Below are 25,735 nucleotides of genomic sequence, written 5' to 3'. Positions count from 1 at the left end.
TCATTTGGAATGGATTTTCTGGTGGCGTTTCAAAGCGCCCAGCTGACGGAAGGCACGGTGACACTCGGGGTACACGTAGGGCTTGACCCCAGAGTGGGTGCGTTGGTGAACGTTGAGGTTCCCTCGGCGGCCGAAGGCTCTGTCACACTGCTCACAGCGGAAAGGCTTCTCCTGGGTGTGAGTCCTCCTGTGAGCGTGCAGTGTGGAGTGGCGGGTGAACTTCTTGAGACAGAGATCACAGCTGTAGGGCTTCTCTCCAGTGTGGATCCGCTCGTGAACCCGCAGGTCCGAAGGCTGCATGAACCCTTTGGCACAGATGTCGCATTGAAAGGGCCTCCCTCCTGTGTGTGTCCTCTGGTGCAGGGTAAGCTGAGATTGATAAGGAAAGCTCTTTTTGCACACCCTGCATTCACAGGGTGCCCGTCCCGGGGTTTCTGCTCCCTCAGGAACACTGGTGGGTCCCACGGTGCCAGATGAACCAACGGAATGGGACGCACGCTGTCCTGAGAGCTCTCCTTGCTCCAAACACGTGGCTGCTTCTGGACGCTCATCTTGGCAAGTGGGGCTGCTGTCCCGTTTCCTTAGGACGTGTCTGCGATTCTTCAGAGGACCTCGTCTGGATCCACTCGTAGTGGAAATGTCTCCCTCTGGAACACAAGAGGAAAGGGTTCAGGAGCCACATCTGAAGTATCAGTTCCTTCCTGGGGACTCTCCCCTCTCTCTCTGCCCTCCCAGAATCTGCTGAAAGAAGAGATTCAGCACCATATTTATCAAGGAGCATTTTCCATGGTGCCAGCCTCACTGGAACCATCCCTAATCTTCGCCACAGACTTCCCATCAACCAAACTACCTGAGTCTTGCTGATGAAACACTCTGGAACGTTGACGACGGAGAAGGTTGGCACTGGAGAACCAACTCCTACCCGACCCCAACACCAAGGGATGGAAATGCTGGGCACCCCTTCCTGGACATCAGTGGAGGCAGTCATGACCTCCTGTGGTCTCCAAGCGTTTAATACTCACCACCATCCTGCACAAGTTCAGGCTCTTGAGACGGAAGGGTTCTCGTCACTCCTGTGTCTTCCAGCAGGTCCTTCTCCAAGTTCTCCTGGGAGGGCATCTGACCCTCCAGTTCACCTGTTTCAGGAATGGTCTCTGGTGGGAGAGCTTTCTGGCCCTGACAAGGGGCAACCAAGCAGAGTCAATCCCACTGCCTTAGCCCATGGCAAGCTCTGTCTCCTCTTTCCCCACCCCCCAGTACCCTGATCTAAGACTCCAGCTTTCTGAATATCAGTTTGGGGGATATGCCCTGACTGCTACCCATCACCCTAATTGACAGTCCTCTCCTGATTCCCATGACTGTCCTTGATCTATACTGACCACCTCTGGCAATCAAGTCCAGATTTCACAGCTGGCACTGCCAACTGTCTTTGCACATATGTCTCCACCTCATCTCACATCCTCCCCGCCCCTGACTCTACAAGCAGAGGACTCTGGCTCTAGGGCTCCTGACTTCACCACTTGTTGATACCTTGCCTGGATTTGTCCTCCTCATGGAGGGTGGCCTGGGGCACAAGAAGATGATAAGCAGTATAGCTGGTCTCTATTCATGAGAAATCAGGAGCATCTCCTCCCCCAATTCACACTGCATAAAAATCCACTCTCTCCAGACATACTCCAAAATCTTCTGGGGCGGGGCGGGAATGACTCCAACTGGGAATTTTTTATTCAATATTCAATTCAATTTACAATATTCCCCAATAGTAAGTGCCTCTGACGAAATCTATCATGGGTAAAACAGCTGTGAGTGCATTTACCCGTGATGAACTGACCGAGCACCATCCTGTGGAAACAGGACTCCTCTGTGCTCGTGCTTATGGCCACAAGCTTCCATGGTGAGGCACTAGGGAAGATGGGTGTCTTCATTCTCACACTGGCTGGAAAACGGCTGGGCATGGAATGCAACCATGGGAATTCCGGCAGGAAGTGGGTCCATTCTTGTCCTTGCCAAGTTCTCCCAATTTCTTTCCCAGCCACGCCCACCCGACCCTCTTCAACCTGCTCCCAGACTGCAGGTCAGGACTTCTAACTCACCGGCCCCATCGACAGGTCCTTGACTCCTGGCAGATGCTGACCGTCTTGGCTTCCTGCTGGCCCTCGTCTGGAGGGACGACACTGACTGCAGACTGGGGCTCCCTGGCTCCGCCTCCCTCATCGTGCCCCTCACTGACCTCAAATCCTAACATCTCAACATCCGAGACTGGCATCAAAAAATCCTCGCCTTGGACACGGACTACAGTCTGTAGAAAAAAAAAAAAAAATCAAATAGGATCTATCTCCCTTCACAGGATCCAGAAAGGCATTCCCTGCGTATCCCAGCCTAGGAGCCCACCTCCTGGCAATGACATTCGAAAGAGCAACACCCTCACAGTGAGGACCGACAGAAACGTCTCCCGCGACGCCACAGGCAAGCGCGCACCCATGTGGGAATCACTGACTTAGAGCCAAGCCCTCTGGTCCTTCTGCTTCATCGCCCAGCTCGCAGCCCATCTTCCCACCGTTCCCTCTCTCACAGGGTCCCTAGGGTCCTACTCACCCACTTCTTCAGCTTCTGCTTCTTTCTCAGCACCTCCTCCAGATCCTTACAAGTCTCGGCACCACTACTTCTGACTAAGACCTGGCTCTCCGGCGGCATGCACATCACGAACTGCTCCAGCACCAGCCTGTCCACCATCTGCTCCTTGGTGTGAAGATCCGGCCTCAGCCACAGACCGCAGAGTTCACGGAGCCTCCTCAGAGCCTTGATCGGGTCGGGTTCTTCCGAGCTGCTAAACCTTCTGAAGCGGATGCGCAGCTCTTCAAGGGCGGAGTCGGGCTTTCCCCTTCCGGTGTCTTGGCGTGGCGCAGACGCTGGCGACTCTGCTCCGGGGCTGTCCGCGAGGGGGCCACGACCCGCCGTCTGGTTCTCAGCCATGCTGCCTGTAGAGTTTTCAGTAGGACTCTGGACAAATGCTTCTAGAAGTGGGTGCCCAACTGACCCTGATAGACAGGAACTTCCTCTTGCTTTTCCTAGTAATAGATTCAGTATTCAGAAGTATGGCGGCAAAAAAGAGAAAAGAAAAATAAAAGAATGCTGCCGATTAGTTTTATTTTCATCCACCCTACCATCCCTCAGCCCAATACTGGGCATTATTCCCCCTTCAGTATTTCATACCAGGGACAAGAATCCATTCTATTCTTCCGACATGCATCTTATAGTACAAGAAACTGTGTAATCAAAAATGTCCCCAGGGCAGTGCTTAAAAGCCCTTGTTGAAAAATGAACCACAGCACAGGACCCGTGGAAACAACCTCATTCACAGAAGAGTTCCACGAATGAACCACGGCTTATGTGTGGCCGGAGGGCGGTCGCTGCATTTCACACGGTCTCTGAGCGAATGCAAGGTGAACAGAAAGCCGGGACTTAGTGAAACCCACTTCCACGTGCCCTGACTTCCTAGCGTTCTCTTTAGACATTCCCCATCAATTACCTCCTGAAGCCTTCTCGCCTTGGTCCTCCTCAGCTGGGGACTTGACTCACACTCGGCAGGCGGAGAAACGTCTCTGTAGAGAGCTGGGAGCGACGCCGGGCTTCTCGGCCTGTTGCCCAATCAGCGCGTGGATTGCTTAAGGGCGGGGCGAACCATCACAGACAATCCCACCTTCCTTGGTGACCAGGGATTCGCTTGCCCTGGAAACTCGCTCAGGAGAAAGCACGATGTACTAACGAGGCCTCCATAGTGGCTGAGTGATCCATGCTGTGTATTTTTGCTTGGTTTTGTTTTTGGCCAAGCAGGGAGGCGCGTTGGATCTCAGTTCCCAGACCACGGAAGGAAACCACGCACCCGCAGCGGGAGCGCCGAGTCTCAACCGCTGGACCGCTAGGGAAATGCCTCGGTTTCGTTTTGGGTTTTATTTATTTTGGACTTTGGGGATGGTTTTGGGGTGTATGGATTGGTTTTAGTGATCTCGTGAATTTTTTGTCTCACTGCCAGGAGGGTTTGACAGAGTCAGGGACATGATGGTGGGAGCCAGATCGGTTTGACTCCTCTCTGTTCTTGTGAGATAAGTCTTCAAAGCCTTTTCTAAAATCAGCAGATGAGCCAAGGTGTGAGAAGACCCGAATTCTAAGTAGCCTTTTTGAAGACTAGAAGTTGCTCACCAGTAGGAAAGAAGAATGACACCTATCACTTTCGGAAGCCTTGCTTTCTCTAAACACGTCGGGAAGAAATGCCCGAACAAGTATGGAGTGAGTGAATCTATCTCAGCATAATAACAGCCATGTAGGCAAAACCAGGGCTATCACCTATTCCATGTAGAAAAGTCTTAGGAAATACGGAGAGCACTCTGACAGAAATGTGTTTATTTGAAATTGAAATTCCACTGGAGAGCCTGGCCTCTGTGCCAGGAGCGTGCAGTTTTACAGTGAAGTCCCGCCTAACAGGAAGGTGGTCAACTGTAGGCTCAGTTTCGTGATGAAGTACGGGTAACTAATGAGACATGCTTTCATAAGAAGAAGAAAACAAAGCAAAAACTTATTGAAAAGGCTACACTAAAGTGGAAAAGAACATCCAAAGGGGACCATAAGCCCTCACTCAAATATCCTCCTCATTCACTAAACGGAACCCCCCTGGACCCAACATCCTTCAAAACTCTTCACGTCATCCACCCTTTGTGTTACAGAATTGACAAATCATTGTGAATTTCCTTCTTGGAGCAGAAAGGACTTGGACCCGAGGGCAGGGTCCTGGGCCAATTGTTCGGAATGGGTTTCCTGGGGGAATGACAGATCCCAGGGAGCAGAAGGCCGGTGACACTCGGGCACACGCAGGGCTCAAGCCAGAGTGTGAACACGGAGGTTCCCACTGTGGTTGAAAGCTTTGTACAGTGCTCAGAGCAGAAAGGCTTCTCTTGGGTGTGGGTCCTCTGGTGAGCGAAGAGCGTGGAGTCGTGGATGAACTTCTTGGGGCAGAGATCACAGCCCTAGGGCTTCTTGTCCTCATGGGTCTCCTGGTGAACACACAGGGCTGGAGGCTGCATGAACCATTGGACATGGATGTTGCTTTTTTTTTTTTTAACTTGGAGTTAAAGAGCCATCTCTCTTTATTGCAGTTCCAGAGTAAGGGCCCATTACTTTGATAAGCACAGGCTCAGCAGAAGGCTCTAGAGGATGTGTGTAAAAGAATGTTTCCAAAGGCTCCAGAGGTGACCCCAACCCTGCTTCCTGCTTCCCCTGGACGATACTCTGGCTCCTGGGTGGGGCGGCTGCTTGGTCCAGCTGACTTTGGGGATGTCATAGTGCTCCGAGGGCGTGTCCAGGTGTCTGTTGAAGTCCTCCACTCTCTGCTTGTGGGTTGTGGATGCTTTCTTCAGGACCCTCTCCATCTGTCGCTTCTCCTGCACCTTCTCAAAGGCCACCTGGGCTGGGGGCCGCTTGTCAAGGTGGGGCCTCAGGTCCTCCTCCTGGTTCTTCTGGATTTTTCCCATCGTTTGCAGGAGTTTTGCCTTGCCTCTGTCCTTTTTCTTCTTCTGCTTGGTCACGCCAAGCTCTGGGCCTCCTTTCAGCTTCAGGGGTCCCTTTTGGACCTGCTCATAGGCGTCCATGCTGCCCATCTTCGGATTCAGATTTCTAAATGGACAAAAGTGGGGGGTCCGTTTTCTCAAATGGAAACTGGGACAGTATCGTTCTCTGCTGTAGATCCGGGAGGTTCTCTCTGTGCGGGTTGACACAAATGAATGCAGACGAACATCTCTGCTTAGCCCAGGGGGCCGAGGTTCAGAAAGCCTTGTGGAATCATTGCACCACCCCACCCCATGGAGGCTGGCAACACTCTCCCCCCTCACAGAGAGCTCCGGCTCAGCCATGGTTAATACGGAGTTGAAGGGAGACCCACTGCTTTCACAAGGTCTTTGAGCTGATGCAAGGTGAGTAGAAAACCCAGCCTTCCGAAACCCCCCACCTCCTTCTGTACTGATTCCCAAGCCTTCTCCTTAGACGTTCTCACTCATCACTTACCTCCTTTGAGCCCTCTTGCCGTCAGCTTCCTCAAATCGGTGACTGGCTATCAGAGTGTGTCTGGGGCTGAAACGTCTCTATTTATAGAGAGCCGGGGGAAATGGCAAGGGTCCCTGCTTGTTGCCCCATCAGCGCAGTGATTGTGTAAGGGTGGGTCAACCCATTCATATGACCTCATTCTGGATAATCCAATTTATCCATGGATGCAGTTTCACAGGAACACTCAACAAGGAAAACATACAATTTATCAAGGCCTCCATGGTGGTTTTGTGGGGGACTTCTCTGACAGCTCAGTTGGTAAAGAGTCCGCCTGCAATGCAGGAGACTCTGGTGTCATTCCTGGGTCAGGAAGATCCGCTGGAGTAGGGACTGGCTACCCACTCCAGTGGTCTTGGGCTTGCCTTGAGGCTCAGCTGGGAAAGAGGTAAAGTGGGAGTCTTTCAGTCAAGTCCGACCCTTTGTGACCCCGTGGAGATACATTCCATGGAATTCTCCAGGCTAGAAGACTGGAGTGGGTACCGTTCCCTTCTCCAAGGGATCTTCCCAACCCAGGGAGCGAACCCAGATCTCCCGCATGGCAGGCAGATTCTGTACCACCGGGGAAGCCCATGCACGTTTTGGCAGGAAGGTTGATTTTCCTGGTCCAGCAAGTACTTTCCTCATTTGCCTGGAGAGTTGGAAGGAGTCACAGCATAGGTATCTGACAGTTGTAACCAGTTTGGGTCGCCTACGCGTCCCTGGTGGCTCAGTGGTAAAGAATCTACCTGCCAAGGCAGGAGGCGTGGGTTCACTCCCTGGGTTGGGACGATCTCTCCCAGAAGGAAATGGCCACGCCACTCCAGTTTTCTTCCCTGGAAAATTCAATGGCCAGAAGACCCTGGTGGGCTACAGTCCATGGAATGGCAGAGTTGGACACAACTGAGCAACTAAACAACCCTTTATAACTTCCGCATGTAGAGATCTCGGACGAGATCAGAATCCTGTACGTTCTGCAGGGAAGGTGCCACTTTTGGGGTTGCAGTCTGGCTTTTCGGTAAGTACAATTTGGTGCGGTGCAGACACTGGTGGTTCTGATTAGGGGCTGTCTGGGACTATTCCAAGACCCCACAAGAAATGTACATTCTTTAGCCATAGTGACTGAGGAATTTACTACCAAAATGTTGAGCACCTGCTTCTAGAAGCCCATGACAAATTCACCCGTATGTAAAGGGATTTCCTCTACCTTTCGTCAGCAACGTATTCATGGTTCAGAAGAATGGGGGCAAAAGATAAAGGAACAGGATTACTTTCATTTTATTCCACCCTTCCATCTCTTCCACATTCCTCATCCCAAACCCCATACCATTCCTTCACGGGTACAACATCTCATATTGAATGGACATTAGTCCATCCGTCATTCTTCTGACATCCACCTTTCCAGGAAGAAAAGGTTCAAATGTCTGAATAGCTCCCTAGATCTTGACTTATGTAGTCTGGGAGTATGTTGTTCTTTGCTGTACTTTCAAGAAATTTACAATGTGTGAGACTCCTCAAATGGATATTAACAGCAATGCCAGGTTTTATATTATTCGGTCAAGACAAGCCACCAGGCAAGGCTCTCAGTCATGATTCTTCTGGGGAAAAAAAAAAATGAGGAAGACTATTTAAACGCTGAATTCCATGTAATATAGTGACGTTGGAAATAGTTGGAAATAGTCAGCAAAGATTGTCCACCCAAAACATTTCCTTGCTGTCACCAGGGTATTTATTAGTTCCAAGGAAGGGATGCACAAGAGGATCCAAAGAGAATAAAGTTCTTGATCAGATACTTGTTATGGTCATGAAACAGGCAACGTGCAATTTTGACTCTGTTATAAAGTGTACAATCCACCACGTTCGTTCACAATTTTTTGCAACTGTCAATTTTGTTTAGTTCTAACTTTTTTCATCACCCCAAGAACAAAATGTGAATCATGAAAAGTCCCTCCCCATTCTCTGCCCATCTTCCCCCTTACCCTTGGCATTCCATTCATCTACTTCTTGCATCTATGGGTTCAGTTCAGTTCAGTCGCTTAGTCGTGTCCGACACTTTGAGACCACGTGAACCGCAGCACATCAGGCCTCCCTGTCCATTACCAACTCCTGGAGTTCACTCAAACTTATGTCCATTGAGTCAGTGATGCCATCCAGCCATCTCATCCTCTGTTGTCCCCTTCCCCTCCCGCTTTCAATCTTTCCCAGCATCTTTTCCCAGTCTTTTCAAATGAGTCAGTTTTTTGCATCAGGTGGCCAAAGTATTGGAGTTTCAGCTTCAGCGTCAGTCCTTCCAATGAATATTCAGGACTGATTTCCTTTAGGATGGACTGGTTGGATCTACTTGCAGTTCAAAGGACACTCAAGAGTCTTCTCCAACACCACAGTTCAAAAGCATCAGTTTTCTGCCACTCAGCTTTTTTTAAGTCTAACTCTCACATCCATACATGACTACTGGAAAAGCCATAGCTTTGACTAGATGGACGTTGGTTGGCAAAGTAATGTCTCTGTTTTATAATATGCTGTCTAGGTTGGTCATAACTTTTCTTCCCAGGAACAAGAGTCTTTTAATTTCATGGCTGCAGTCACCATCTGCAGTGACTTTGGAGCCGCCCCCTGCCCCCAGAATAAATTCTCTCACTGTTTCCACTGTTTCCCCATCTATTTGCCATGAAGTGATGGATAGGACCGGATGCCATGATCTTAGTTTTCTGAATGTTAAGTTTTAAGCCAAGTTTTTCACTCTCCACTTTCACTTTCATCAAGAGACTCTGGTTCTTCTTCGCTTTCTGCCATAAGGGTGGTGTCATCTGCGTATCTGAGGTTATTGATATTCCTCCTGGAAATCTTGATTCCAGCTTGTGTTTCATCCAGCCCAGCTTGTCTCATGATGTACTCTGCATTTAAGTTAAATAAGCAGGGTGACAATATACAGCCTTGACGTACTCCTTTCCCAATTTGGATTCAGTCTGTTGTTGCAAGTCCAGTTCTAACTGTTGCTTGCTGACCTGCATACAGACTTCTCAGGAGGCAGTTCAAGAAGTCTGATATTTCTGTCTAAGAATTTTCCACAGTTTATTGTGATCCACACAGTCAAAGGCTTTGGCATAATCTATAAAGCAGATGTTTCTTTGGAACTCTCTTGCTTTTCCAATGATCTAATTGACGTTGGCAATTTGATCTCTGGTTCCTCTGCCTTTTCTAAATCCAGCTTGAACATCTGGAAGTTCATGGTTCATGTTCTGTTGAGGACTGGCTTGGAGAATTTTGAGCATTACTTTGCTAGCGTGTGAGATGAGTACAATTGTGCGGTGGTTTGAATATTCTTTGACATTGCCTTTCTTTGGGATTGGAATGAAAACTGACCTTTTCCAGTCCTGTGGCCACTGCTGAGTTTTCCAAATTTGCTGACATATTGAGTGCAACACTTTCACAGCATCATCTCTGAGGATTTGAAATAGCTCAATTCGAATACCATCACCTCCACTAGCTTTGTTCATAGTGATTCTCCCTAAGGCCCACTTGACGTGACATTCCAGGATGTCTGGCTCTAGGTGAGTGATCACACCTTCAGGATTATCTGGGTCACGAAGATCTTTTTTCTATAGTTCTGTGTGTTCTTGCCCCCTCTTCTTAATATCTTCTGCTTCTGTTGGGTCCATACCATTTCTGTCCTTTATTGAGCCCATCCTTGCATGAAATGGAAGGCAGGCTCCTCTCCAGCCGGGGCATAGGGTTCTCACTGCAGTGGCCCCTCTTGTGTGGAGCCGGGGCTCTCGGCGATGAACATTGGGGTACATGTGTCTCTTTCAATTCTGGTTTCCTTGGTGTTTATGCCCAGCGGTGGGATTAATGGGTCATAAGGCAGTTCTATTTGCAATTTTTTAAGGAATCTCCACACTGTTCTCCATAGTGGCTGTACTAGTTTGCATTCCCACCAACAGTGTAGGAGGGTTCCCTTTTCTCCACACCCTCTCCAGCATTTATTGCTTGCAGATTTTTGGATCGCAGACATTTTTTTTTAATTTTAAAATCTTTAATTCTTACATGCATTCCCAAACATGACCCCCCCTCCCACCTCCCTCCCCACAATAACTCTCTGGGTCGTCCCCATGCACCAGCCCCAAGCATGCTGCACCCTATATCAGACATGGACTGGCGATTCAATTCTTACATGATAGTTTACATGTTAGAATTCCCATTCTCCCAAATCATCCCACCCTCTCCCTCTCCCTCTGAGTCCAAACATCCGCTATACACATCTGTGTCTTTTTTCCTGTCTTGCATACAGGGTCGTCATTGCCATCTTCCTAAATTCCATATATATGTGTTAGTATACTGTATTGGTGTTTTTCTTTCTGGCTTACTTCACTCTGTATAATTGGCTCCAGTTTCATCCATCTCATCAGAACTGATTCAAATGAATTCTTTTTAACAGCTGAGTAATACTCCATTGTGTATATGTACCACAGCGTTCTTATCCATTCATCTGCTGATGGACATCTAGGTTGTTTCCATGTCCTGGCTATTATAAACAGTGCTGCGATGAACATTGGGGTACATGTGTCACTTTCTATTCTGATTTCCTTGGTGTGTATGCCCAGCAGTGGGATTGCTGGGTCATAAGGTAGTTCTATTTGCAATTTTTTAAGGAATCTCCACACTGTTCTCCATAGTGGCTGTACTAGTTTGCATTCCCACCAACAGTGTAGGAGGGTTCCCTTTTCTCCACACCCTCTCCAGCATTTATTGCTTGCAGATTGTTGGATCGCAGACATTCTGACTGGTGTGAAGTGGTACCTCATTGTGGTTTTGATTTGCATTTCTCTGATAATGAGTGATGTTGAGCATCTTTTCATGTGTTTGTTAGCCATCCGTATGTCTTCTTTGGAGAAATGTCTATTTAGTTCTTTGGCCCATTTTTTGATTGGGTCGTTTATTTTTCTGGAATTGAGCTGCAGGAGTTGCTTGTATATTTTTGAGATTAATTGTTTGTCAGTTGCTTCATTTGCTATTATTTTCTCCCATTCAGAAGGCTGTCTTTTCACCTTGCTCATATTTTCCTTTGTTGTGCAGAAGCTTTTTAATTTTAATTAGATCCCATTTGTTTATTTTAGCTTTTATTTCCAGTATTCTGGGAGGTGGATCATAGAGGATCCTGCTGTGATTTATGTCGGAGAGTGTTTTGCCTATGTTCTCCTCTAGGAGTTTTATCGTTTCTGGTCTTACATTTAGATCTTTAAGCCATTTTGAGTTTGTTTTTGTGTGTGGTGTTAGTAAGTGATCTAGTTTCATTCTTTTACAAGTGGTTGACCAGTTTTCCCAGCACCACTTGTTAAAGAGATTGTCTTTACTCCATTGTATATTCTTGCCTCCTTTGTCAAAGATAACGTGTCCATATGTGTGTGGATTTATCTCTGGGCTTTCTATTTTGTTCCATTGATCTATATGTCTGTCTTTGTGCCAGTACCATACTGTCTTGATGACTGTGGCTTTGTAGTAGAGCCTGAAGTCAGGCAAGTTGATTCCTCCAGTTCTATTCTTCTTTCTCAAGATTGCTTTGGCCATTTGAGGTTTTCTGTATTTCCATACAAATCTTGAAATTATTCTAGTTCTGTGAAAAATATGGCTGGTAGCTTGATAGGGATTGCATTGAATTTGTGAATTGCTTTGGGTAGTATACTCATTTTCACTATATTGATTCTTCTGATCCATGAACATGGTATATTTCTCCATCTATTAGTGTCCTCTTTAATTTCTTTCATCAGTGTTTTATAGTTTTCTATGTATGGGTCTTTAGTTTCTTTAGGTAGATATATTCCTAAGTATTTTATTCTTTTCATGTCAATGGTGAATGGAATTGTTTCCTTAATTTCTTTTTCTACTTTCTCATTATTAGTGTATAGGAATGCAAGGGATTTCTGTGTGTTGATTTTATATCCTGCAACTTTACTGTATTCATTGATTAGCTCTAGTAATTTTCTGGTGGAGTCTTTAGGGTTTTCTATGTAGAGGATCATGTCATCTGCAAACAGTGAGAGTTTTACTTCTTCTTTTCCAATTTGGATTCTTTTTATTTCTTTTTCTGCTCTGACTGCTGTGGCCAAAACTTCCAGAACTATGTTGAATAGTAGCGGTGAAAGTGGGCACCCTTGTCTTGTTCCTGACTTTAGGGGAAATGCTTTCACTTTTTTACCATTGAGGATAATGTTTGCTGTGGGTTTGTCATATATAGCTTTTATTATGTTGAGGTATGTTCCTTCTATTCCTGCTTTCTGGAGAGTTTTTATCATAAATGGATGTTGAATTTTGTCAAAGGCCTTCTCTGCATCTATTGAGATGATCATATGGCTTTTTATTGAATCAGTGCTGATGAAATGGATGAAACTGGAGCCGATTATACAGAGTGAAGTCAGCCAGAAAGAAAAACACCAATACAGTATACTAACACATATATATGGAATTTAGAAAGATGGCAATGATGACCCTGTATGCAAGACAGCAAAAAAGACACAGATGTGTATAGTGGAATTTTGGACTCAGAGGGAGAGGGAGAGGGTGGGAATACTTGGGAGAATGGCATTGAAACATGTATACTATCATGTAAGAATCGAATCGCCAGTCTATGTCCAGCAGGATACAGCATGGGTGGGGGTGGTGCATGGGGATGACCCAGAGAGATGTTATGGGGAGGGAGGTGGGAGAGGGGGTTCATGTTCGGGAACCCATGTACACCCGTGGTGGATTCATGTCAATATATGGCAAAACCAATACAGTGTTGTAAAGTAAAATAAAGTAAAAATAAAAATTTAATAAAAAATTCTTTAAACTAATAATAAATATATATGTAGTTTTTAAATGGCGATAGGGTCACCACTCAGAAACCCTTGACGAAAACGAGCCATCTCACAGCACCATGTGTGGAAACATCCTCCTCCCCTCACAGAAGAGCTTGATTAACCGTCGTTCATGTGGGGTTAGAGGAAGATCTCCTGTCACAGGTCTCCCAGCTATTGCAAGATGAGCAGAATGCCAGACCTTTCTGAAACCCACCCGTGTGTCCTCATTTCTAAGCCTTCTCCTTGGACGTGCCCACTCATCGCTTACCCCTGCGAGGTTTCTTGCCTTCAGCCTCCTCAGGTGAGGGACTGGTCCTCAAAGTGTGTCTGGAGCCAAAATGTCCATATTTAGAGAGAGTTGGGTGAAACTCCAGGGGTTTCTGGCCATAACCTCATCATCCCAGTGATTGGATAAAGGGCATGGAAGGAACCACCTTGTGTAATCTGGGTAGATTCCATTTCCTGTGGAGACTCCAACAGGAAGAACCATTAGAGAGGCCACCATATTGGTTTGGTAGTAAACGTTCTCTTATATATTTATTTTAGACTTCATGGATGGCATTTCTTGGGGAAACAGATTGATTTTCCTGATCTAATGAACTTTTTTCTCTCTGCTTGGAAACAGTGAGGCAGTCCAATAATTGTAATCCGATGGTTGTAATCAAATTGGGTTACCTAATCTTGTCTCTTTCCTCATAAGTCATCAAAGACTTTTGTCTAAAATCAGCTGATGAGATCAAGTGTAAGAAGCCATTTCAGAGAGGCATCACAGAAACCAGAGGTTGTACACCACTAGGGAAAAAGAAGGCAATGGCATCCCACTCCAGTACTCTTGCCTGGAAAATCCCATGGGCGGAGGAGCCTGGTGGGCTGCAGTCCATGAGGTTGCCAAGAGGAGGACACGACTGAGCAACTTCACTTTCACTTTTCACTTTCATGCATTGGAGAAGGAATTGGCAACCCACTCCAGCATTCTTGCCTGGAGAATCCCAGGGATGGGGGAGCCTGGTGGGCTGCCGTCTACGGAGTCGCACAGAGTCGGACACGACTGAAGCAACTTAGCAGCAGTAGCAGCAGCAGGGGAAAAGAATGTCATTTATCAATTTAAGAAGCCTTCTTTTTCTAAATGCCTAAGAAGCAGTATCACCTACTCTGTGTAGCAAAGTCTTAGAAGAGAAAAGACACAGCCCTTTGATAGAAATGTATTTGTTTATTTGAAATTTAACTTTCACTGGTCATCCTGTATTTAATCTAGCCGTCCTGCTAGGAGCATCCTATTTTACAAGGAAATCACACCTGATAAGAAGGCAGTCGGCAGTAGCCTCAGTCTGATGATGAGGTACTGATAACCAGTGAGACACAGGTTCAAGGGAAGAACAAGAACACAAAGCAAAAACGTGTAGGAAAACCATAGTCTCACATCGTAAGGCAATTATCCTCCAATTGAAAATAAACAAATGAAAAGGAAAACTATAGTCTATAGCAAAGTAGAAGACAAAATCCAAAGGGAAAAATAAGTCATCATTCAAATATCTTATTTCACGTGAATGGAACCCCACTGGGTTCCACTATCTTCCTAAGCTCTTCCCTGGTCATCCACACTTTGTATCACACAGGTGACAAACATTCTAAATTTTCTCATTAAAACAGAAAAGACCAGGAGCTGAGGGCAGGGTCCTGAGCCAGTCATTTGGAATGGATTTTCTGGTGGCGTTTCAAAGCACCCAGCTGACGGAAGGCACGGTGACACTCGGGGCACACGTAGGGCTTGACCCCAGAGTGGGTGCGCTGGTGAACGTTGAGGTTCCCTCGGCGGCCGAAGGCTCTGTCACACTGCTCACAGCGGAAAGGCTTCTCCTGGGTGTGAGTCTTCTTGTGAGCGCGCAGTGTGGAGTGGCGGGTGAACTTCTTGAGACAGAGATCACAGCTGTAGGGCTTCTCTCCAGTGTGGATCCGCTTGTGAACCCGCAGGTCCGAAGGCTGCATGAACCCTTTGGCACAGATGTCGCATTGAAAGGGCCTCTCTCCTGTGTGTGTCCTCTGGTGCAGGGTAAGCTGAGATTGGTAAGGAAAGCTCTTTTTGCACACCCTGCATTCACAGGGTGCCCGTCCCGGGGTTTCTGCTCCCTCAGGAACACTGGTGGGTCCCACGGTGCCAGATGAACCAACGGAATGGGACCCACGCTGTCCTGAGAGCTCTCCTTGCTCCAAACAGGTGGCTGCTTCTGGACGCTCATCTTGGCAAGTGGGGCTGCTGTCCCGTTTCCGTAGGACGTGTCTGCGATTCTTCAGAGGACCTCGTCTGGATCCACTCGCAGTGGAAATGTCTCCCTCTGGAACACAGGAGGAAAGGGTTCAGGAGCCACATCTGAAGTATCAGTTCCTTCCTGGGGACTCTTCCCTCTCTCTCTGCCCTCCCAGAATCTGCTGAAAGAAGAGATTCAGCACCATATTTATCAAGGAGCATTTTCCAGGGTGCCAGCCTCACTGGAACCATCCCTAAGCTTGGCTACAGACTTCCCATCAACCAAACTACCTGAGTCTCGCTGATGAAACACTCTGGAACATTGATGACGGAGAAAGTTGGCACTGGAGAATCAACTCCTACCCGGCCCCAACACCAAGGGATGGAAATGCTGGGCACCCCTTCCTGGACATCAGTGGAGGCAGTCATGACCTCCTGTGGTCTCCAAGCGTTTAATACTCACCACCATCCTGCACAAGTTCAGGCTCTTGAGACGGAAGGCTTCTTGTCACTCCTGTGTCTTCCAGCAGGTCCTTCTCCAAGTTCTCCTGGGAGGGCATCTGACCCTCCAGTTCACCTGTTTCAGGAATGGTCTCTGGTGGGAGAGCTTTCTGGCCCTGACAAGGGGCAACCGAGCAGAGTCAATCCCACTGCCTTAGCCCATGGCAAGCTCTGTCTCCTCTTTCCCCATCCCCCAGTACCCTGATCTAAGACTCCAGCTTTCTGAATATCAGTTTGGGGGACATGCCCTGACTGCTTCCCATCACCCTGACTGACAGTCCTCTCCTGATTCCCATGACTGTCCTTGATCTATACCGACCACCTCTGGCAATCAAGTCCAGATTTCACAGCTGGCACTGCCAACTGTCTTTGCACATATGTCTCCACCTCATCTCAAATCCTCCCTGCCCCTGACTCTACAAGCAGAGGACTCTGGCTCTAGGGCTCCTGACTTCACCACTTGTTGATACCTTGCCTGGATTTGTCCTCCTCATGGAGGGTGGCCTGGGGCTCAAGAAGATGATAAGCAGTATAGCTGGTCTCTATTCATGAGAAATCAGGAGCATCTCCTCCCCCGATTCACACTGCATAAAAATCCACTCTCTCCAGACATACTCCAAAATCTTCTGGGGCGGGGCGGGAATGACTCCAACTGGGAATTTTTTATTCAATTCAATATTCAATTCAATTTACAATATTCCCCAATAGTAAGTGCCTCTGACGAAATCCATCATGGGTAAAACAGCTGTGAGTGCATTTACCCCTGAAGAACTGACCCAGCACCATCCCGTGGAAACAGGACTCCTCTGTGCTCGTGCTTATGGCCACAAGCTTCCATGGTGAGGCACTAGGGAAGATGGGTGAGTCTCATTCTCACAGTGGCTGGAAAACGGCTGGGCATGGAATGCAACCATGGGAATTCTGGCACGCAGTGGGTCCATTCTTGTCCTTGCCAAGTTCTCCCAATTAGTTTCCCAGCCACGCCCACCCGACCCTCTTCTACCCGCTCCCAGACTGCAGGTCAGGACCTGACACTCACCTGCCCCCTCGACAGGTCCTTGGCTCCTGGCAGATGCTGCCCGTCTTGGCTTTCCTGCTGGCCCTCGTCTGGAGGGACGACACTGACTGTAGACTGGGGCTCCCTGGCTCTGTCTCCCTCATCGTGCCCCTCACTGACCTCAAATCCTAACATCTCGACATCCGAGACTGGCATCAAAAAATCCTCGCCTTGGACACGGACTACAGTCTGTAGAAAAAAAATCAAATAGGATCAGTCTCCCTTCACAGGATCCAAAAAGGCATTCCCTGCGTATCCCAGCCTAGGAGCCCACCTCCTGGCAATGACATTCGAAAGAGCAACACCCTCACAGTGAGGACCGACAGAAACGTCTCCCGCGACGCCACAGGCAAGCGCGCACCCCTGTGGGAAGCACTGACTTAGAGCCAAGCCCTCTGGTCCTTCTGCTTCATCGCCCAGCTCGCAGCCCATCTTCCCACCGTTCCCTCTCTCACAGGGTCCCTAGGGTCCTACTCACCCACTTCTTCAGCTTCTGCTTCTTTCTCAGCACCTCCTCCAGATCCTTACAAGTCTCGGCACCACTACTTCTGACTAAGACCTGGCTCTCCGGCGGCATGCACATCACGAACTGCTCCAGCACCAGCCTGTCCACCATCTGCTCCTTGGTGTGAAGATCCGGCCTCAGCCACAGACCGCAGAGTTCACGGAGCCTCCTCAGAGCCTTGATCGGGTCGGGTTCTTCCGAGCTGCTAAACCTTCTGAAGCGGATGCGCAGCTCTTCAAGGGCGGAGTCGGGCTTTCCCCTTCCGGTGTCTTGGCGTGGCGCAGACGCTGGCGACTCTGCTCCGGGGCTGTCCGCCAGGCGGCCACGACCCGCCGTCTGGTTGTCAGCCATGCTGCCTGTAGAGTTTTCAGTAGGACTCTGGACAAATGCTTCTAGAAGTGGGTGCCCAACTGACCCTGATAGAAAAGAATTTCCTCTTGCTTTTCCTCAGTAATAGATTCAGTATTCAGAAGTATGGCGGCAGAAAAGAGAAAAGAAAAATAAAAGAATGCAGCCCATTAGTTTTATTTTCATCCACCCTACCATCCCTCAGCCCAATACTGGGCATTATTCCCCCTTCAGTATTTCATACCAGGGACAAGAATCCATTCTATTCTTCCGACATGCATCTTATAGTACAAGAAACTGTGTAATCAAAAATGTCCCCAGGGCAGTGCTTAAAAGCCCTTGTTGAAAAAATGAACCACAGCACAGGACCCGGGGAGTGCGGAAACAACCTCATTCACAGAAGAGTTCCACCAATGAACCACGGCTTATGTGTGGCCGGAGGCCGGTCGCTGCATTTCACATGGTCTCTGAGCGAATGCAAGGTGAACAGAAAGCCGGGACTTAGTGAAACCCACTTCCACGTGCCCTGACTTCCTAGCGTTCTCTTTAGACATTCCCCATCAATTACCTCCTGAAGCCTTCTCGCCTTGGTCCTCCTCAGCTGGGGACTTGACTCACACTCGGCAGGCGGAGAAACGTCTCTGTAGAGAGCTGGGAGCGACGCCGGGCTTCTCGGCCTGTTGCCCAATCAGCGCGTGGATTGCTTAAGGGCGGGGCGAACCATCACAGACAATCCCACCTTCCTTGGTGACCAGGGATTCGCTTGCCCTGGAAACTCGCTCAGGAGAAAGCACGATGTACTAACGAGGCCTCCATAGTGGCTGAGTGATCCATGCTGTGTATTTTTGCTTGGTTTTGTTTTTGGCCAAGCAGGGAGGCGCGTTGCATCTCAGTTCCCAGACCACGGAAGGAAACCACGCACCCGCAGCGGGAGCGCCGAGTCTCAACCGCTGGACCGCTAGGGAAATGCCTCGGTTTCGTTTTGGGTTTTATTTAATTTGGACTTTGGGGATGGTTTTGGGGTGAACGGATTGGATCTCGTGAATTTTTTGTCTCACTGCCAGGAGTGTTTGACAGAGTCAGGGACATGATGGTGGGAGCCAGATCAGTTTGACTCCTCTCTGTTCTTGTGAGAGTAGAACCGATTTCTAAGTAGCCTTTTTGAAGACTAGAAGTTGTCCACCAACAGGAAAGAAGAATGACACCTATCACTTTCGGAAGCCTTCCTTTCTCTAAACTCCTCGGGAAGAAATACCCGAACAAGTATGGAGTGAGTGAATCTATCTCAGCATAATAACAGCCATGTAGGCAAACCCTGGGCTATCACCTATTCCATGTAGAAAAGTCTTAGAAAATACGCAGAGCACTCTTTGACAGAAATGTGTTTATTTGAAATTGAAATTCCACTGGAGAGCCTGGCCTCTGTGCCAGGAGCGTGCAGTTTTACAGTGAAGTCCCGCCTAACAGGAAGGCGGTCAACAGTAGGCTCAGTTTCGTGATGAAGTAAGGGTAACTAATGAGACATGCTTTCATGAGAAGAAGAACAAAACAAAGCAAAAAACTTACTGAAACAGGCTACACTAAAGTGGAAAACAACATCCAAAGGGAACCATAAGCCATCACTCAAATATCCCCCTCATTCACTGAATGGAACTCCCCTGGACCCAACATCCTCCAAAACTCTTGACGTCATCCACCCTTTGTGTTAGAGAATTGACAAATCATTGTGAATTTCCTTCTTGGAGCAGAAAGGACTTGGACCCGAGGGCAGGGTCCTGGGCCAATCGTTCGGAATGGGTTTCCTGTGGGGATGACAGATCCCAGGGAGCGGAAGGCCGGTGACACTCGGGCACACGCAGGGCTCGAGCCAGAGTGTGAACACTGAGGTTCCCACTGTGGTTGAAAGCTTTGTCACAGTGCTCAGAGCAGAAAGGCTTCTCTTGGGTGTGGGTCCTCTGGTGAGCAAGCAGTGTGGAGTCGTGGATGAACTTCTTGGGGCAGAGACCACAGCCTAGCACTTCTTGTCCTCATGGGTCTCCTGGTGAACACACAGGGCTGGAGGCTGCATGAACCATTGGACATGGATGTTGCTTTTTTTTTTTAATTTAGAGTTAAAGAGCCATCTCTCTTTATTGCAGTTCCAGAGTAAGGGCCCATTACTTGGATAAGCACAGGCTCAGCAGAAGACTCGAGAGGATGTGTAAAAGAATGTTTCCAAAGGCTCCAGAGGTGACCCCAACCCTGCTTCCTGCTTCCTGGAGGATACTCCGTCTCCTGGGTGGGGCGGCTACTTGGTCCAGCTGACTTTGGGGATGTCATAGTGCTCGGAGAGCGTGTCCAGGTGTCTGTTGAAGTCTTCCACTCTCTGCTTGTGGGTTGTGGATGCTTTCTTCAGGACCCTCTCCATCTGTCGCTTCTCCTGCACCTTCTCAAAGGCCACCTGGGCTGGGGTCCGCTTGTCAAGGTGGCGGCTCAGCTCCTCCTCCTGGTTCTTCTGGATTTTTCCCATCGTTTGCAGGAGTTTTGCCTTGTCTCTGTCCTTTTTCTTCTTCCGCTTGGTCACGCCAAGCTCTGGGCCTCCTTTCAGCTTCAGGGGTCCCTTTTGGACCTGCTCATAGGCGTCCATGCTGCCCATCTTCGGATTCGGATTTCTAAATGGACAAAAGTGGGCGGTCCGTTTTCTCAAATGGAAATTGGGACAGTATCGTTCTCTGCTGTAGATCCGGGAGGTTCTCTCTGTGCGGGTTGACACAAATGAATGCAGACGAACATCTCTGCTTAGCCCAGGGGGCCGAGGTTCAGAAAGCCTTGTGGAATCATTGCACCACCCCACCCCATGGAGGCTGGCAACACTCTCCCCCCTCACAGAGAGCTCCGGCTCAGCCATGGTTAATACGGAGTTGAAGGGAGACCCACTGCTTTCACAAGGTCTTTGAGCTGATGCAAGGTGAGTAGAAAACCCAGCCTTCCGAAACCCCCCACCTCCTTCTGTACTGATTCCCAAGCCTTCTCCTTAGACGTTCTCACTCATCACTTACCTCCTTTGAGCCCTCTTGCCGTCAGCTTCCTCAAGTCGGTGACTGGCTATCAGAGTGTGTCTGGGGCTGAAACGTCTCTATTTATAGAGAGCCGGGGGAAATGGCAAGGGTCCCTGCTTGTTGCCCCATCAGCGCAGTGATTGTGTAAGGGTGGGTCAACCCATTCATATGACCTCATTCTGGATAATCCAATTTATCCATGGATCTAGTTTCACAGGAACACTCAACAAGGAAAAAACACAATTTATCAAAGAGGCCTCCATGGTGGTTTTGTGGGGGATTTCTCTGACAGCTCAGTTGGTAAAGAGTCCGCCTGCAATGCAGGAGACGCTGGTGTCATTCCTGGGTCAGGAAGATCCGCTGGAGAAGCCACAGGCTACCCACTCCAGTGGTCTTGGGCTTGCCTTGAGGCTCAGCTGGGAAAGAGGTAAAGTGGGAGTCTTTCAGTCAAGTCCGGCCCTTTGTGACCCCGTGGAGATACAGTCCATGGAATTCTCCAGGCCAGAAGACTGGAGTGGGTACCGTTCCCTTCTCCAAGGGATCTTCCCAACCCAGGGAGCGAACCCAGGTCTCCCGCATGGCAGGCAGATTCTGTACCACCGGGGAAGCCCATGCACGTTTTGGCAGGAAGGTTGATTTTCCTGGTCCAGCAAGTACTTTCCTCATTTGCCTGGAGAGTTGGAAGGAGTCACAGCATAGGTATCTGACAGTTCTAACCAGTTTGGGTCGCCTACGTGTCCCTGGTGGCTCAGTGGTAAAGAATCTACCTGCCAAAGCAGGAGGCGTGGGTTCACTCCCTGGGTTGGGACGATCTCTCCCAGAAGGAAGTGGCCAAGCCACTCCAGTTTTCTTGCCTGGAAAATGCCATGGATGGAGGAGCCTGGTAGGCTACAGTCCACAGGGTCGCAAAGAGTTGGACATGACTGAGCGACTTCACTTTCAACAGTTGCTGGCATCCAGAATAACGCTAGCTTTCCTTTCCCCCAACCTGGCCTCTGTATTGGCTTTTGAGTGGCGTGCAGCCAGACGCCAGTATCTATTACATATCATCCTTGAGTTGGCAGCCCCCAGCAAATTCCCAGGCTAATTAATAGAAGAAAACACTGATTCTTTGGAAAAAAAAAAAAAAAACTTTCTTATCTCCATTCTGCTCCAAATGACCTGTCTTCATTTCTGCTGGAGGAGAGAAAGGTGGGATGAAAGAGTGTTACCTTTAAGAATCTTTTCAAGCCGAGACACACTTGAATCTTAGTGTTCAAGTGAGCATTAATCTTACATCACCTAACAGTGCATAATCCCAAGAGAATTCAGTCACTTTACACACTCGAGTGGGTGCTCAGCCGCTTCAGACTTGTCCAACTCTTTGCAGCCCAACAGACCATAGCCCACCAGGCTCCTCTGTCCATGGGACTCTCCAGGCAAGAATACTGGAGTGGGTTGCCATTCCCTTCTCCAGGGGATCTTTCCAACCCAGCCATCGAACATGGTTCTCCTGCATTGCAGGCAGATTCTTTACCATCTGAGCCACCAGGGAAGCCCGGAAATAAATAAATAAAATATAATATAATTTATATTTCTACTGTATTTCAATTGAAAGAGAGAGAAGACAAAGAAATACAGCCTATCCTCTGTATTAGTAAATTCTATATCTGTGGATTCAACCAATGATAGATTGAAAAAAAAAAAATTCTTCCAGTGCTTCAGATTTTCTTCCTGAGATTTTAATTTCACGATCTCAGTCTCAGTAGAGGGTGACGACACAGGGTTTCAGAAGGAGCCAGAGGGGCAGCGGTTTGGAGCAGAAGTCTGGGGACATCTAGGAACCCAAGGCATCTTCCTCCTTGAGGACCTTCTGGCCGAGCACGCCTGGATCTGTGTGAGAGAAAGAGGTCAGTTTGAATGGTTCCATTCCCCACTGCTACCCCTGCCAACTTCTGAGCGTTGGGGTGACCCAAGAGAGGAAACTCTCTTCGGTTCATCTCAGTTTCAACGACCCTCTCGAGGACAGAGAGCTCCTCCTCTCTGCCCTTGCTTCTTCTGCCCTCTCCTATTCGTCTACCTGCCTACTTTCCTCTTGCACTCCCATTTGGAGATGGTACATGGTGATGCTGGGGAGCGTTTTCAAGAGCCAGAGTATAGCCGAGTTTGCAGTGGGAAGCAGTGAATCAGAAGGTGTCCCCTGTCTGGGGTTGGTAGTCCTCCACCAGATATTTGTCAAAGCAGGTCCCAAAATGAGGTTGGGATCGAAGGAGGTGGAATTGAGGTAAAAAAATCTAACTTGAGAACGGCAGGCAAAGCTGGGGTTTGATCGTTGCCTTTGTCTGTGGTTGGCTGGGTCCGTGGTATGTGAGCCTGCACTTTCATTTCACAGATATTTACCGAGCACCCAGCGTGCACCATCCATCGAGCTAGGCAGTAAGCAAGACGGAGAAGGTCTCCGCTCTCACGAAGCTTAGATTTTACTGGAAGGAGACAGAGTGTAAGTAGGTAAAACCATGAAGGAGGGAGAATCATATAGTGGTAAACGCTGCTAGTAAGTGGGTTTCCCTGGTGGCTCAGATGGTAAAGAATCTGCCTGCAATGTGGGCCAAAGAGAAATAGAGTAATGTCAGATCAAACGGACAGGTGACCATTATACGGAAGAGGTGATGACTAAGCTGGTTTCTGAATGACATGAAGGATCCAGCCGCGCAAAACTCTAGAAACAGAACTTCCGAGAGAATTCCCTGGAGGCCTAGTGGTTAGGACTCGGTTCTTTCACTGGTGTGGTTCAATCCCTGCTCGGGGAACTAAGATCCCACCCGCAAGGGGCAAAGCACAGTCAAAAATTTTAAAAAGCAACAGAGCTTTCTAGATTGAAGCAAGACCTGGTGCCCGGATCCTAGAGTGAACAGACCCAGTGTTTCAAGAAAGTCAGAAACCAAAGTTGGGACAGGTCATGTTTGAGTATCAGTGTGCGCGTGCCTGCTCCGACTCTTTGCGACCCCATGGACTGTAGCCCATCAGGCTCCTCTGTCCACGGGATTCTCCCAGCGAGAATACTGCAGTGGGTTGCCATGCCCTTCTCCAGGGGATCTTCCCCACCCAGGGATCGAACCTGAGTCTCTTACCTCTCCTGCACTGGCGGGTGGATTCTTTACAACTCGCACCACCTGGGAAGCCTTTGAGTATGCGTACAAAGTTTAAAAGTTGGAAATAAAGATCTTATTTATGTTACTTTAAAAAAAAATATTCATCTATTTGGCTGTGCTGGGTCTTAGCTGCAGCACGTGGGATCTAGTTCCCTGAACGGGGATCGAACCAGGGGCCACTGCATTAGGAGCTTGGAGTCTCAGCGACTGGGCCACCAGGGACGTCCCCAGATCTTATTTAGGAGAGAGGTCAAGCTGGACTGAACCTCGAGGTCAGAGGGAGGGTTTGAAGTTCACATCTCAGCTAGAGCTAAACTGGAGGGTGATACTGGGGGAGGGGGACCAAGGTGCGGGCGTGGGGTCATAGTTGGAAACAGTCCAGAGTGTCAGGAAACGCCAGGGACTGTTTGGAATTAGAGGCGGACAGGAAGCCGAGCACGTGAGGTTGGGGCTGAGGCCTGTGGCGGTAGGTGCGGGTCCCGTGGGTGAGCCCAGGGTCCTTCCCGCCTCCCAAAGCCTCCCAGCCCTACTCCCTCCACCCCACCTCTCATATTTCCCCAGGCTTTACCTCCGATCTCTGCTTTGGCAATAGTCTCCCCCAGACTCCTGGAGGCCCGCAGAGACTGGGAATAGGGGAGGCCGTCTAGGAAGAGAGACACACGTCAGTAAGCTTTGGGGGCTTTCAGTTTGGGGCTGTGCGCTGTGTAGGGTTTTTTTTTTTTAATTCTGTCTTTATTTTTTGGGCTGTGCTGGGTCTTTTTTGCTGCGAGGGTTTTCTCTGGTTGCTCCGAGTGGGGGCCACTTTTCCTTGCGGTGTGGGGCTCCTCTTGTTGCGGAGCTCAGGCTTCGTGGCTCTGCAGCACGTGGGGTCTCCCCAGATTGGGGACAGAGCATGTGTCCTCTGCGTCGGAGGACGGATTCTTAACCAGGGCAGCGCTGGTTTTACTTCCTTGATTTCCTTGGAATCATACACTGCTTATCAGTTCTCATCCAGGGGCAAACGCCCCCTACTTCCTCCCCCACCCCTCACCCCCTTCGCCGGGGGATATTTGGCAATTTCCAGGGACACTGTTGGTTGTCACAACTTGGAGGGACTACCGCCGTCTAATGAATGGAGGCCCGTTGTTGCTGTTCACTCGGTCGTGTCCGACTCTTTGCGACCCCATGGACTGCAGCACGCCAGGATTCCCTGTCCGTCACCAATTCCCAGAGCTTGCTCAAATTCGTGTCCATCGTGTCGGCAATGCCATCCAACCCTCTCATCCTCTGTCGTCCCCTTCTCCCGCCTTCAATCCTTCCCAGCATCAGGGTCTTTTTAAATGAGTCAGCTCTTCGCATCAGGTGGCCAAAGTTTTGGAGCTTCAGCTTCAGCATCAGTCCTTCCAATGAACACTCAGGACTGATCTCCTTTAGGATGGACTGCTTGGATCTCCTTGCAGCCCAAGGGACTCTCAAGAGTCTTTTCTAACACCACGGTTGAAAAGCATCCATTCTTAAACATCCCCTGACACACAGCGGTCCAGCCCCAGATGTAAACAGCGCCGAGTTTGAGAAACTCGGCCCGAGATACAGTTAAGTGCCCGCATCTGGCAGGTGGTGATGAAAAGAGGGTTCCCTTCAGGTTGCCCTGTGCCTTCCCGGAGTGTCTACCCACATGTCCCCGAGGCCACGTGTCCCCGAGGCCACATGCCCCCAGGGTTCTCACCCTTGAGAGGCCAAAGGGGGAGAGGGGAGTCTCAGAGATGGTAGCCGGCCCGGCGTGATGAGGAGGTAAACAGGATCGGGGCTGAGCAAGGAGGAAGTGGATGGGGGGCCCTGCAAGGAGACACTTAGAACCACGGAGACTCATCTGGCTCTCCCCATCTGCCAGACCCTCTGCTACGAATTTTCCACGCAGCCTCACTGACCACACTGCAGAATTACGAGGAGGCTTCATAACACCGCTTAGGCGTTTGAAACAAACAGCGTCACTCTCTCACGTTCAGTCACTTCAGGTGTGTCCGAC

General features: G+C 49.1%; 4 protein-coding genes across 4 annotated transcripts; all 4 read right to left on the bottom strand.

Annotated features, from left to right (window-relative positions):
* Window positions 1-2,973, bottom strand: LOC138419368 (zinc finger and SCAN domain-containing protein 5B-like). Its single transcript, XM_069552202.1, is given in 5 exon segments — window positions 1-647; window positions 1,023-1,176; window positions 2,094-2,143; window positions 2,146-2,299; window positions 2,596-2,973. Coding segments are annotated over 5 exon segments (1,383 nt in total).
* A 2,048-nt stretch (window positions 2,974-5,021) lies between these two features.
* LOC138419649 (protein FAM32A-like) lies at window positions 5,022-5,642 on the bottom strand. The gene is made up of 2 exons (XM_069552492.1): window positions 5,283-5,642; window positions 5,022-5,048 (listed from the first exon to the last, which is right to left on the bottom strand). Exons 1-2 carry the CDS (start codon window positions 5,640-5,642, stop codon window positions 5,022-5,024), a joined length of 387 nt encoding a protein of 128 aa, XP_069408593.1.
* Window positions 5,643-14,591: 8,949 nt separating this feature from the next.
* Window positions 14,592-17,564, bottom strand: LOC138419367 (zinc finger and SCAN domain-containing protein 5B-like). The gene is made up of 4 exons (XM_069552201.1): window positions 17,187-17,564; window positions 16,691-16,897; window positions 15,614-15,767; window positions 14,592-15,238 (listed from the first exon to the last, which is right to left on the bottom strand). Exons 1-4 carry the CDS (start codon window positions 17,562-17,564, stop codon window positions 14,592-14,594), a joined length of 1,386 nt encoding a protein of 461 aa, XP_069408302.1.
* Window positions 17,565-19,848: 2,284 nt separating this feature from the next.
* On the bottom strand, window positions 19,849-20,187 carry LOC138419385 (protein FAM32A-like). Its single transcript, XM_069552237.1, has one exon. It carries the CDS (start codon window positions 20,185-20,187, stop codon window positions 19,849-19,851), a length of 339 nt encoding a protein of 112 aa, XP_069408338.1.
* Between the last annotated feature and the right edge of the window lie 5,548 nt (window positions 20,188-25,735).

The sequence above is a fragment of the Ovis canadensis genome, chromosome 14 (assembly GCF_042477335.2).
Source record: "Ovis canadensis isolate MfBH-ARS-UI-01 breed Bighorn chromosome 14, ARS-UI_OviCan_v2, whole genome shotgun sequence".
Taxonomy (NCBI): domain Eukaryota; kingdom Metazoa; phylum Chordata; class Mammalia; order Artiodactyla; family Bovidae; genus Ovis; species Ovis canadensis.
Note: the sequence above shows the minus strand (reverse complement) of the source record. Positions and strands in the feature narration are given on the sequence as shown.

Coding starts and splice junctions, on each gene's coding strand:
- LOC138419649 (XM_069552492.1), bottom strand. CDS start 5,642: ATGGACGCCTATGAGCAGGTCCAAAAGGGACCCCTGAAGCTGAAAGGA. Junction 5,049..5,282: donor CGCCCCACCCAGGAGCCAGA/GTATCGTCCAGG, acceptor TGTGTTCACCAG/GAGACCCATGAGGACAAGAA.
- LOC138419367 (XM_069552201.1), bottom strand. CDS start 17,564: ATGGCTGACAACCAGACGGCGGGTCGTGGCCGCCTGGCGGACAGCCCC. Junction 15,768..16,690: donor AGGACCTGTCGAGGGGGCAG/GTGAGTGTCAGG, acceptor GCCCCTTGTCAG/GGCCAGAAAGCTCTCCCACC. Junction 15,239..15,613: donor TGAACTTGTGCAGGATGGTG/GTGAGTATTAAA, acceptor CCTGTGTTCCAG/AGGGAGACATTTCCACTGCG.
- LOC138419385 (XM_069552237.1), bottom strand. CDS start 20,187: ATGGACGCCTATGAGCAGGTCCAAAAGGGACCCCTGAAGCTGAAAGGA.